This window comes from Pongo abelii, chromosome 6 (genome assembly GCF_028885655.2).
Source record: "Pongo abelii isolate AG06213 chromosome 6, NHGRI_mPonAbe1-v2.0_pri, whole genome shotgun sequence".
NCBI classification, from domain to species: Eukaryota; Metazoa; Chordata; class Mammalia; order Primates; family Hominidae; genus Pongo; species Pongo abelii.
This window is the reverse complement of record NC_071991.2, coordinates 139043635-139056071: the sequence shown is the minus strand read 5'-3', so window position 1 is coordinate 139056071 and position 12437 is coordinate 139043635. Positions and strand designations below refer to the sequence as shown.

Sequence of the window (12437 nt, the reverse complement as noted above, 5' to 3'; positions counted from 1 at the left end):
GTGGCAGTTTGCAGAGGCGGTGTGGCAGCGGGGAGTGCCTATTTTTAATCACTGCTGTTCCAGGGCCAACCGTAATTAGGGATGTTTCCCTTGCTCAGTGAAGCTATATTTTGCTTTTTGTTCATTGATTGATGGAAATTGTAGGACACTGAGAAAATAAAGATGGGCTAAGAGGGTTTTGGCACCTTTTATTCCTCCCTCAATTAGGGCTTTTCCGGGGCTGCATAACAAAGTGCCAAAAACTGGGTGGCTTAAAACAGCAGAAACATACTGTCTCACAGTTCTAGAAGCTGGAAGCCCAAAGTCAAGGTCTCAGCAGTGTGAGTTCCCTCTGGGGCTATGCGGGAGAATCCATTCCAGGCCTCTCCCTGAGCTGCTGGTGGATGCTGGCAATCTTTGGGGTTCCTTGGCTTGTAGATGCATCATCCCAGTCTCTTGTCTTCACGTTCACCCGCTGTTTGCTGTAGTGTGTGTGTCTATGTGTCCAAAAGTCCCCTTTCTATAAGGACAGCATTCATACTGGACCAGGGCCCGCTCCAGTAACTTCATTTTAACTTGATTACCTATGTAAAGATGCTATCCAAATAAGATCCCATTCTGAGTGAGGTGCTGGGGCCCCATCTTTTTTGTGGGGACAAAATTCAACCTATAACACCCCCATTAAATAGAGTGACAAACAGTCCTCACAGTGCTCCTGCGCTCCACTAGGGGGCAGGACACTCCACTGTTGAAATGGCCCAGGGCGTCGGTGCTGCCTTCTGGGTTCTGGGGTCTGGGGTTGGCCAGCAGGGCCAGCCACAGCCAGGCTCTGTGACCCGAGCCGGTGGGGCGGGTAGAGAAGAGATTCTGATGCTTTTTATTTCTTTATTATTATACTTGATGCAGAAATTATGAGCCCTGGTGACATCCAATAATAATTGTTTTCCCTTATTTGAGACATTGGGGGTAAGCTCCGTATTCTTCCATAACAACAAAGCAAGCAGGCAAGCGTGAGTTCTCTAAACAAAGAGCGGCTTTAAGCAGGGAATTTTAGGCTTCCAAGCTGGCCCTTCTCACAGGAAACAGCCATTCTCTGGGAAGTGGCACCCAGTCTCTGGCGTACCTTGCTCAAGAACAATAGACATTAGTCATAGTCTGTTAATTCTGTCTGTTTCCCATGAGAAAAAGAATGTGTTCCATGGTGCTGTCAGGGAGTTTCAGGCCCATGTTTGAAGTTTTCCTAAGGATCTTCTGTAACATCAAAGGAGGTGACCTAAGCAACCTCCAAATGGGGATCTTTGGAGTATGTCAGGGCCTTTGCCCCTGAGTGTTACAGCCCTTGAGGTGGGCGGGGGGTAGGAGTGGTAGCAGAGCTGTGACCAGGGCTGTTCTCACTGTATGTGTGTGTATGCATGCCTGTGTGTTTTTCTGCAGGCACCAGCTGGAGATGCCAGGACATTACTCTCATCTGGCTGCCTTCTATGAGGACAAAAAGGGGGTGCTCCATGCTGGTCCTGGCAGAGGCAGCAGCCTGCCCCCTGTCTACTGGCTGCCTTCCATCCACCGATACATGTACCCTGAGATGAAGGTGAGGTTAGCCCTGCTTTTCTTACACGATACTGGATCTGTATCTGGGAATAGTAGCTGTTGATTAATTTTTAATGAATAAAAAATTTATGTCTTTGGATCATACAAAATGTCTACTTTTGATAGAACAGAGTTGCAACATAAGCATTTGGTTTGTTTAAAACATAAGGCAAGTTATCTTAAACGATATGCTTTCCAGACACTTCTGTAATCATAGTATAAAGGCATGTGTGATAGGCCAGTTGTGAAAAGATTTAATTCTGTTGATTGCTTCTGATATTTTAACACTAGACATTTGAACTAAAGATGAAGAGTCTGATGAAGAAGTATGACATTTCTTAGTTAAGACACTTTTAATGTTACTTCATTCTGTATTTGTTCCGGAAGTACTTTGGCTTTGGTACTAGAATATGCCTATTTACAGTTAGCAAAACACCCAGCGAAGCGTTAGGTGTTGGAAGGGTGCAAATATGACTAAGAACATGAATCTCCTCTTTCTCTTCCCTCTCTGTCCCCTGTGGTTGGTCACAGGATATTTCCATGGAAACCTAGGGCTCCCCTGGTAGAGAAATTATGCCAAGAGTCCAAGGGAGAACTCTGGGAAGATGCCTTGGGAGAGGACGCGGTCCCTGAGTATTTGGCTAGGTGGAAAGTGAGGAATGCTGATTCCAGAACCAGGAAAGGTGTGAGCAGCAGTGAGAACCATGGTCTGTCACTTTCTCAGCACCTTCTGGGAGTTATTGCATTGTGCCAGCTATTTATCTATACCTGTTGCAGCATTCTCTAAAATAAAAGTAAATTTTTTTTGTTTTTTGTTTTTTTTTTAATCCTTGTTTTCCAGTGAAAGCAACTGAGGCTTATAAAGGGCTAGTGACTTGCTTTAGGTCTTATAGCTAATAGAAGTTAGAGCTAAGATTTAAACAGAGGTCTAGTGCCACAGCCAGTGCATGTTTCCTGCCCCACTTCGTTGTCTTTGCAGAGATGTGGACACGGAAAAATGCAAGACAAATTCATGGGACATGAGCAAACTAATTTGGCTGGGATTAAATGTTTGTCAGCTGGCATGAGGGAAGTGATTGGAGAAATAGGCTGAAATTAGATTGTAGAGAGCCTTAAATAGTAGACCTTGGAACTTGAATCCTAGTAAGTACCAATTAGGGACTTACCGGGAAAAGAGACCATGTAGGTATTTCAAACTAATTTAATACAGGAAATCAGTAATATAGGACTTGGAAAGCTGAAGGAGTAAAAAAGGAATAGGTAACCCATATTTAGTAATTATAGATAATAGCCTGACTAACACCATATATTAGTGATCTATTGCTGTGGAACAAATCCCCAAATTAATGGTTTAAAACAGTACATATTTATTATTTCACAGCTTCTGTAAGTCAGGAATCCCAGCATGGCTTAACCAGATTCTCTATGTCCCAATCTCTCATGAGATGGTATCAGCCAGGGTTATGAGCTCATCTGAAGGTTTGACTGGGGAGGTATCCACCTCTAAGATCATGGGTGTTGGCAAGATCGAATTTCTTAAGGGCTGTTTTGAACTGAAGGCCTCAGTACCTTGCTGGCTGTTAGCTGGAGGCTCCCCTCAGTTCTTAGCCATGTGGGTCTCTCCACTATGTGAGCTTGCTTCATCTAAGCCAGTAAGAGAGTGTACTAGCAGGATGGAAGTCAGAACCCTTTGTAACCTAATCATTGGAAGTAACAGCCCTGCAATGTCACCATATTTTCTTAGAAGCAAATTACTCAAGAGCAAGAGGGGATTGCATAAGGCTGTAAATACCAAGAGGTGGGGATCACTGGGGACTATCTTAGAGGCTACCTGCCACCCTTCCCTAGGGCTAGGGTAACAAAGCAAGAGAAGCAGAGTGATCAAAACCACGGGAGCCTGCAGGAGGGGTCCCTGCACAGCCAGTGCTCAGATCGCTGAGGGAGGCACTGCACATCTATGCTGGGACCTCTCAGGAGGTGTGGCTCCACCTGTGCTGTGCATGCTAAGGAAAGCTGGAGGCTGGAGTCATAGGTATCTTCTGCTGCTGGAGAAATACTAGCTGGAGCAAGAAAGGACTGCCTTTCAATCTACAGTCCATGCTCTCCATTGAAAAACTCTTAACAGGAAGCCAATTGGCATATGAGTTTAGGAATTGTCATTTGCAGGTTTCCCAACCCCGTGGCATAGGCTGAGAGACAATCATTAAGAAATGGTCAGAGGGCCATTAGATGTACTCTGGGCTTGCACTGACCTGAGTCCTGTTCTCTTTCTGTCTGCTCATAACTTAGACCCATTTTTTCCTTCAGAGTCCAATTTCTGTTGGAATTATCTCCAAATCCACAGGGAGGTGACCAGCATCTGACCTAAATGTACTCGTATTCTTCCCCATAAGAGTCCAGGGATGAGGGACTAAGAGAGAAAGAAAATGGCCCATTCTTTTGAGGACAGCTCATTAACATAACTGTTAGACCCTAGGAGATGCAGGGAAGAGGGTACTGTCATGGTTGCAGATACAAATGTGGAGTGTCTTCTTTTTATAAAACAGTATGTCAGCACATCAAAATAAAAAACACGGCCAGGCATGGTGGCTCACGCCTGTAATCCCAGCACTTTGGGAGGCCAAGGCGGGCAGATCACTTGAGGTCAAGAGTTTGAGACCAGCCTGGCCAACATGGTGAAGCCCCATCTCTACTAAAAATACAAAAATTAGCCAGCCTTGGTGGTGGGCGCCTGTAATCCCACATACTCGAGAGGCTGAGGCAGGAGAACTGCTTGAACCCGGGAGGCAGAAGTTGCAGTGAGCCAACATCGCACCACTGCACTCCAACCTGGGCAACAGAGTGAGACTTCTCTAAATAAATAAATAAAATGAATAAATAAATAAATAAAACGTGTGGCTTTTGTTTCAGCAACCTTACTCCTCAGGATCTATCCACCAGAATGACGTATGTGTAACAAGATTTAATTCAACATTGTTCACAGTGGTAGAAAACTAGAATGCCGTAGTGAATAGTGAATTAGAGCATAAGAAGGTGACATGGAAGGACCACCAGATCTCATTTGTGTGAGAATAGCAAGGTGCAGAAAACTCATCATCCCTTGGTATCTGCAGGGCCTTGGTTCTAGGCACCCTCCCTCAGACACCCAAATCTGCAGATGCTCGTGTCCCAATATAGTAGGGTGTAGTATGTGCGTATAACCTATGCACATCCTCCCATATATAGATGCTCCTCAACTTACTGTGGGGTTACACTCCCATAAGCCCATTGTAAGTTGAAAACATTGTAAGTCAAAAGTGCATTTAATGCTGGCAACGCAGCCGACAGTCCCTGACTTACTATGGGTCCATTTAATGTATGATTTTTCGACCTTATGATGGTGCAGAAGCAATGCGCATTCAGTAAAAGCCATAATCCCATCAAAGTCTTAAGGAGCTTCTTGACTTAACGTGGGGCTACATCCTAATAAACCCATCATACAGTTGGAAACTTGGTAAGTTGAATCAGGGTAAATCAGGGTCCTTCTGTGCTTTAAGTCATCTCTAGGTTACTTATAATACCTCATACAATGGAAATGCTACGCACATAGTTGTTATACTGTGTTGGTTTTTACATGTATTAAATTTTCTTATTGTTATTCTTTATTTTTCCAAATATTTTTGATCTGCATGCAGTTGGTTGAATCTGAGAATATGGTATTAGGGGATACAGAGGGCCAGCCGACTGTACATGTGATATGATTACACTGTTGTTAAGCAATCACAGTGTCTGTCTAGATAGAGACACACACACACCCAGACATAAACATGGAAAGTATTGATGGGTGTATATGAGCTTATTAAGATATGTATTCCCCGGATGTGGTAAAGTATGGGATGGGGTAGGGCAAGGCTTACATGTATAAAAAAGGCAGGGACCAGGAAAAAAAATGACAGCACTTAAAAATAGCATGTATGATATAATAATACTTGTCATAGATGGAAAATAATGTAATATATCTGTCAGTTTTTATTGAAATATAACATTTTATAGGAGTAAGTTAAAAAATAGTATATATGATACAATACTTGTCATGTATGGAAAATAATATATATATATCTTTGAGCTTTTTATTGAAATATAAAACTTTATAGAAATAAGTTCAAAAATCATAGGTATATAATTCAATGACTTTTTACAACATGAACACACGTATAAAGAAAAGCTTTAGTCTGGGCATGGCGGCTCATGCCTGTAATCCCAGCACTTTGGGAGGCCAAGGCGGGTGGATCATGAGATCAGGAGTTCGAAACCAGCCTAGCCAACATGGTGAAACCCCATCTCTACTAAAAATGGAAAAATTAGCCAGGCATGGTGGCATGCGCCTGTAATCCCAGCTACCTGGGAGGCTGAGGCAGGATAATTGCATGAACCCAGGAGGCAGAGGTTGCAGTGAGCCGAGATAGCGCCACTGCACTCCAGCCTGGGTCACAGGGCAAGACTCCCTCTCAAAAAAAATAAAAAATAAAAAATAAATAAAATAAAGAAGTAAGCTTTTAATGTAGGAGTCAGATATAGGACTGTTTCAGAGGGAAAAAAAATAAACTGGAAAGGAAGCAGAGGGAAGAGGAAGACCTCTCTGAGAGGTCCAGATGTGGCTGCTAAATGCTCCCCTTAGGAAAATGGGGGAGTGGGAGAGGGATATAGGGGAGGGGGGTTGGGCCCCAGGAGTGGAGGGCTTCCCTAGTGGCAGGCATGGGTCTATCAGAGCCTGCTATGGAGACTGAACTGACGGTGGTTAGGGAGTAAAAAGAAATTGGAGTGAAAAGAGGATGGAGTACGGACTTGAAAAGTTGGAGGGAAAAAATGAAGGTGCGCACTGGAGACATCAAGAAAAGAGATCTCTGTAAAAGCCACAGAGAAACAAGGCTGGAAAAAGGGAAAGAGATTTCAGTGAAAGCAGGAGAAATTTCTGTTGCATGTGCAGTGAGCCTGGTAAAGTGAGGAGGGGTGAGAAGTCTCTAGAGCTGACTCTTTTAGAAGAAAGGAGGTGGCCCTGTGGGCAGTGCTTCCCTGGCATGAGCCTGGGCACAGGACCTGAACTACTTGCAGGTCCCAAGAAGGGCCATGTTCCCTCTTACCTGCAGGCCTTTGTATGTGAACACCTTCCCTCAGATTCATCTGTTTTTGTTTGTTTATTTGTTTGTTTTGAGACAGTCTCGCATTGTCACCCAGGCTGGAGGGCAGTGGTGCGATCTCAACTGACTGCAACCTCTGCCTCCCAGGTTCAAGCGATTCTTCTGCCTCAGCCTCCCGAGTAGCTGGGATTACAGGCACGCGACACCACATCCGGCTAATTTTTTGTATTTTTAGTAGAGATGGGATTTCACCATGTTGACCAGGCTGGTCTTGAACTCCTGACCTTGTGATCCGCCCACCTCGGCCTCCCAAAGTGCTGGGATTACAGGCATGAGTCACAGCGCCCGGCCTCAGATTCATCTTTATGTCGAAGCTTCAACATCACTTCCCCCAGGAAGTCTTTTCTGTCTCTCCTAGAGTGGAATCAGGCACCCTCCAGTTTGCTCCACCAACCCCATTCGTATCTCACCATGGCTCCCGTCAGGCTATATTTTAATTGCGTGTTTACCTGTGTCTCCCACTAGCCTATAAAATATACATTGGGCAAGCCCCACCTGGCCTCTGTGTCGTGGAAGAATAAGTTGGGAGCTTGAAGATAACCAGTGGGAAAGCTGGGAGGAACCGGGGCGTGCTTTGGCACCCTTTCCTATCTGGTTGCTGTTAGACTTTGATGAGAAATAGTGATTGGAGGGATGCAACCAGCCTTGGTCACTTGGTGCCTCTCCTCCTCGTGATTTGGGATGTGGTGGCAGAGGAGTAGGCATGGGTGGCAAACAGGACATGTTCAGTGCAGGGTCGCCTTTATCCTGGCATGGGGTAGGGGAATGGTATCAGTGCAGGAGTGATGCCTTGGAAAGGGAAATCCTCTCCGGGTAGTGCAGACGCAGCTTCGGAGGGCCCAGAACAGCCCTGGCTTGGACAGGCAGAGTTCAGAGGCTGCCCTGAGGCTCAGGTGTAGGTGCCCCTGAAGGCTGGTAGTTGTTAAACCCTAGCACGCAGCCCGAGAGTCGGTGCCTCTCTCAGAAGTGCTCTTGCCTGCCTCCCTGAAGGGTGATGAGCTCTTTCTTCTGGCACTTTGGCATGGAAATGACCTTTCACGAAGCTTACAAGGCCCAGGGTTTGAAGCCTTCCTGTTTTTCAAAGCAACAGTAGTGGCCATCCCATATTGGCTCTTTTTATGTGCTATTTCATGTTTTGTCTCAGGCGATCCTTATAACCCTACGAGGTAGGTGACGATTCTGTATTTCACAGTTAAGGATAGTGAACCGGAAACATTAGCTAACTTTCCCCAGATCTCCCTGTTAGTAAATGGCAGGGCCAGGATTGGAATGCAGCTCTTCCTGGGATCAGAGCTTATGCTCTTAACCCCTATGATACTCTTTGGCTCAGTGTTCCTAGAAGGCAATTCAGGGGTTGCCAGTTAGTGTCAGAAGGAAGAGTGGGGCCAGTCATGGTGGATCACGCCTGTAATCCCAGCACTTTGGGAGGCCAAGGTGGGTGAATCACTTGAGGTCAGGAGTTCAAAGCCAGCCTGGCCAACATGGTGAAACCCTGTCTGTACTAAAAATAGGAAAATTAGCTGGGCATGGTGGTGCATGCCTGTAATCCCAGCTACTTGGGAGGCTGAGGTAGGAAAATCGAACCCAGGAGGTAGAGGTTGCAGTGAGCCAAGATCGTGCCACAGCACTCCAACCTGGGTGACAGAGTGAGTCAGACTCCATCTCAAAAAAAGAAGGAAGAGTGGTCAGAGGTGAAGTGCAGCAGGGATTATGCCAGGGGCTCCTTCCTACCTGTGACTTCTGCAGACACCTCACTTTGCACAGTAGCAGCCCCCATAGACTTGGGATCTGACTGGCGACTGTTTCCTCATCATGTTATTACTTAACAGTGCTTAGTAATGTTTTCGAGTTGAGTTTTCTTATTGAAGCGGAATGTGTCTTCAGAGATGCTTTTATTCTGATTTTTTTAAATTTAAATTTAGCTTTGTTTCCTTTGCATTGTTCTCCTGAGTAAAATAATGATCTCTCAACTCAAACATCAGTGTATCAGGGAGCTGTTGTATTATAGAAATCCAGTTTAAAGGTAAGACTTTTAAAGTGAAAAACATCATTTTGTGTGGAAATAAGTATCTTTTAATGTATCTGTTTGGATGGACTTTAGAATTTCGGAGGGGGAGATTAGATACCTTTTGCTATATTTCTAACAAGCTGTTCCTCACTTTCTCTCCTCCCTATTCCCCTCAATTTTTTCAGATCACACACCCAGCTGGCTGCATGTCTCAGTTTATAAAGTTCTTTGGAGAACAGATCCTCATCCTCTGGAAATTTGCCTTACTTCGAAAGCGCATTTTGATATTTTCTCCCCCACCTGTGGGCGTGGTGTGCTATAGAGGTAACCAGAAGCCAGAGTCAGGGGTGCTGCTTAAATCCCTGGAGCAGAAACTGCTTGAGTCTTTCTGTCACTGACCAAGTTTGGAAGAGCTTGGGCCACATCCAGGGGATGGGGTTTTAAGCCTGGGAGTGACCTGATTGGCTGTGAACGCTGGTGACAATGTAGAAGATGGGTTGGATGACATATCAGTGGCCTGGCCAAAGATGAGGGCTGGATTAAAGCAGAGAAGATGCATTCTAGATGTATTTAAGAGAAACTGGACAAAACTTGTTGTCTGATTGGGTTGTAAAGGTTCTGATGTGTGTGAGGTTGCAGTGGAAGAAGAGTCTAGGATAACAAGGGTGGTGGGGCCACCAGATGGGGGACTGAGGAGGAGCCCGGGGCTGGCTTGATAAGGTTAGTGTAGGATGTGATGAGGGTGTGCTGCCTTGAGACCTTCACAGCAGGGGTGTCTGCCCACCCTGCATAGCTGGGTCGGGACCTGTGGGCGTTTGAGCTGGAGATAAAGATTTGAGGGTGGTAGATTATTTCTGCACTCATATCCAGGATGGACAGTGTTACCTGGGGAAAGTACAAGTGTGGAGGGGCGTTCCAGGCACAGGAGGTGGACCAGAAAGGTAGAAGGACAGAAAGGACTAGGGAGGGACAGGCAGAAGGGGGAACCGGAAGACACAAGGGTTACAGAGGCCGGAGTTCTGACAAGGTCAAATTCTAAGCAAGACCAGCTAGAGAAAGACTGAGAAATGTTTATTGGGTTTGGGAAGCACGTTGTTGACGTCACCTTGAGGGGTCAGTTTCTGCCATGGGACCCCAAAAGGCTTGCCACGTCGTCTCCTCAGAATGCCAGGACCACCTGGTTCCTGAAGCACCAGATAGCCTAGAGCAGAGGTGTTGAGCCGCAGGCTCCAAGGGAGGAAGGGCTGTGGAGGGGCAGACCCTCCCCGCTCACCTCCTCTGTCCCCACAGTGTACTGCTGCTGCTGCTTGGCCAACGTTTCACTGCCTGGTATCGGGGGCACCATTCCTGAGTCCAAGCCTTTCTTCTACGTGAACGTGGCTGACATCGAGAGCCTGGAGGTAGAGGTGTCCTATGTGGCCTGTGAGTACGGGGCCCCCCCCTCATCTTGCCCTCAGGTCCCAGCCCTGCTCCTCCCAGACATGGGGCTCCTGGGCGCCTTGTTTCCCAGTGGGGTCGGGTGGGTTCCCACCTCTCTAACCCCGGGTTCCACAGGCACCACAGAGAAGATATTCGAGGAGAAGCGGGAGCTGTATGACGTCTACGTGGATAACCAGAATGTGAAGACACACCACGACCACCTGCAGCCGCTGCTGAAGATCAACAGTGCTGACAGGGAGAAGTACCGCCGGCTCAACGAGCAGAGGTAGCGGCAGCTAAGGGGAGAGCCAGGGGCTCCACCCTCCTCAGGGCAGCTCCAGCGTGGGGGGTCTCTGCAAAGCCTGTCTTCTGCCCCTTCCCTGACACATTTCTCCCAGTGTCCATGCTGCCTGGGATGGAGATGGAAATGAAGGGAAGCCCCGCAGTGGAAGAGGCCAGGCTCCCTGTATGCTGGCCTGATAGGAGGGGAGTAGATCCACGGTGCTGGTTTCTTTCTTCTCATGGACTTTGGAATCTGTGGAAATTACCTTAGCTGCCAGATGCTCTCAACGTGACCTTTAGATATACCTGTGTGTGCAGCTTAGAAGCACCTTGACTGAGCACCTTCATTGTGTTGGTCGCTGTATTAGAAGCTTGCTTATATGTATCTGATGTCATTCTCAATAATCTGGTGATCCTGTGAAATAAATGTTATCATCATCATCATCCGCTTCTGATACACAACTAGGAAAGATTGCTACTTGCCTGAGATTACCAGGGGCAGAACTGGCCCTGGACCCCAGGGATTTTGAGTCCAAACCCTGTTGATCCCTTTTCTGGCTGGTGCTGCTTCCTGGGAGGTGGTGGCCCATTGAAGATGCCTGGCTGAGGCCTCACCTGTGACTGGGGTCCTGGTACCTGTACCAGAGTCTCACGGTGATCTCCTTCCCAACAGGCAGATGCTGTTGTATTCCCAGGAAGTAGAAGAAGACTACAACCCTTGTGAAGAGGACCTCTTTGTGCTGTGAGTCCTGGGGCCGTGGGCGTGGGGTCTCCCTGAGATCCCTTCGGTACTAACTGAGTGACCTGCATCCCTCCGATGTCACTCACTGCGGGCCAGGGATGCCCTTTATTGCTGCCAAGGGCACTTAGAGCCGGGCTCCTTACAGAGGCAGACCTGAGCCCTGAAATGCCATTAGGGGGAACCCAGAGGACTTAGGGAAAGAAGCAGGACCCTTAAGAGAAAACAGGAGTCTTGTTGGGCTTTTACACTGAGGACGTCTACCACATGGAAGGTCTGTCTGTCCCTCAGGACTCAGGGACTTCTCATTTCCATTGCCTCCTTTGAATAGAGTAGTTCCTTGCACTGAATATTAAGGGATAATCTGAAATTTTAATTCTTGAATCAAATGAAATCTCTTTGCCCGGTAGGTGCAGGAGCCAGGGCCTTTCCACCTCACAGCACTGATTTCATTCCTAGACAGCTGGGTGAAGTAGCCTTCTGTGGCATCAACTGAATTCTCCCAGCTTCCTGTTTGGTCTTCCAGGGATGAGGTTGTGGTTTGATGTTGAAAACTTAATATGGGCATTTCTACAAAGGTGCAGCACCTTGATTCTAATAGAGAACTTCCTAAAACCTACATCCTGTTGAGGTGGAAGGTATCTGAGACTTGAGCACAGCCACAGTCTCATCCAGGTATGACATGTGCCACTGTGTCTGAAATTCCTGAGTACCCAGGGCCGCTTCAGGCACCAGGCACTTTGCTGACCTGAGAGCTGTATGGGGCTGGACTGTCTAGTCCAACTTTAGACTGACGGGGCTTGTTTGTTGTGAACGGGGCTTGTTTGTTCATAAAGCACTCTAAAGCGGTGACTTTTAAATCTTGATCTATGCATAATCTCACTCCTCCCAAAGAGTCATCAAGGGAGAGCAAACACCCAAGGGTATCGTTGGCTCAGGTTCATTTTGTTGTTGTTGTTGTTGAATTTTTACTTCCTCCTATGACTAAGCAGAAAGAGAAAAGCAGTGTTTGGGGGCCTCTTCTCAGGCTGTGTTTAAACCCCGGTCACTTCCCTCAACAGGAAAATGGATTTTGACAGGCCATCTTGCTTGAGATCTCCCCTAATCACACCATAATTAATGCCAAATGATTTCTTTGCTAACCTTAGTGGCGCTTGAATAATTTAACTTTTACTCTTTTCTTCTTTTAAAAGATACCTGCGAATCCACTGAAAAGTACATTAAACAAAACAGTATAGTTTTGGTT

The 12437-nt window shown here is 46.7% G+C and overlaps 1 protein-coding gene across 3 annotated transcripts in view; it reads left to right on the top strand.

The window, feature by feature from the left end:
* The window catches only part of DENND11 (DENN domain containing 11), a 90821-nt gene that overhangs the window by 26453 nt on the left and 51931 nt on the right, over positions 1 to 12437 (top strand). For all 3 annotated transcript variants that reach the window (XR_010140941.1, XM_054559905.1, XM_024249606.2), the window contains exons 4-8: positions 1414 to 1567; positions 8937 to 9075; positions 10042 to 10173; positions 10306 to 10456; positions 11126 to 11194. Coding sequence is in view for 2 of the 3 variants with exons in the window: in XM_054559905.1 (XP_054415880.1) it covers positions 1414 to 1567; positions 8937 to 9075; positions 10042 to 10173; positions 10306 to 10456; positions 11126 to 11194 (645 nt within the window). In the remaining variant the exon portion in view is untranslated. The remainder of the gene's footprint in view (positions 1 to 1413; positions 1568 to 8936; positions 9076 to 10041; positions 10174 to 10305; positions 10457 to 11125; positions 11195 to 12437) is intronic.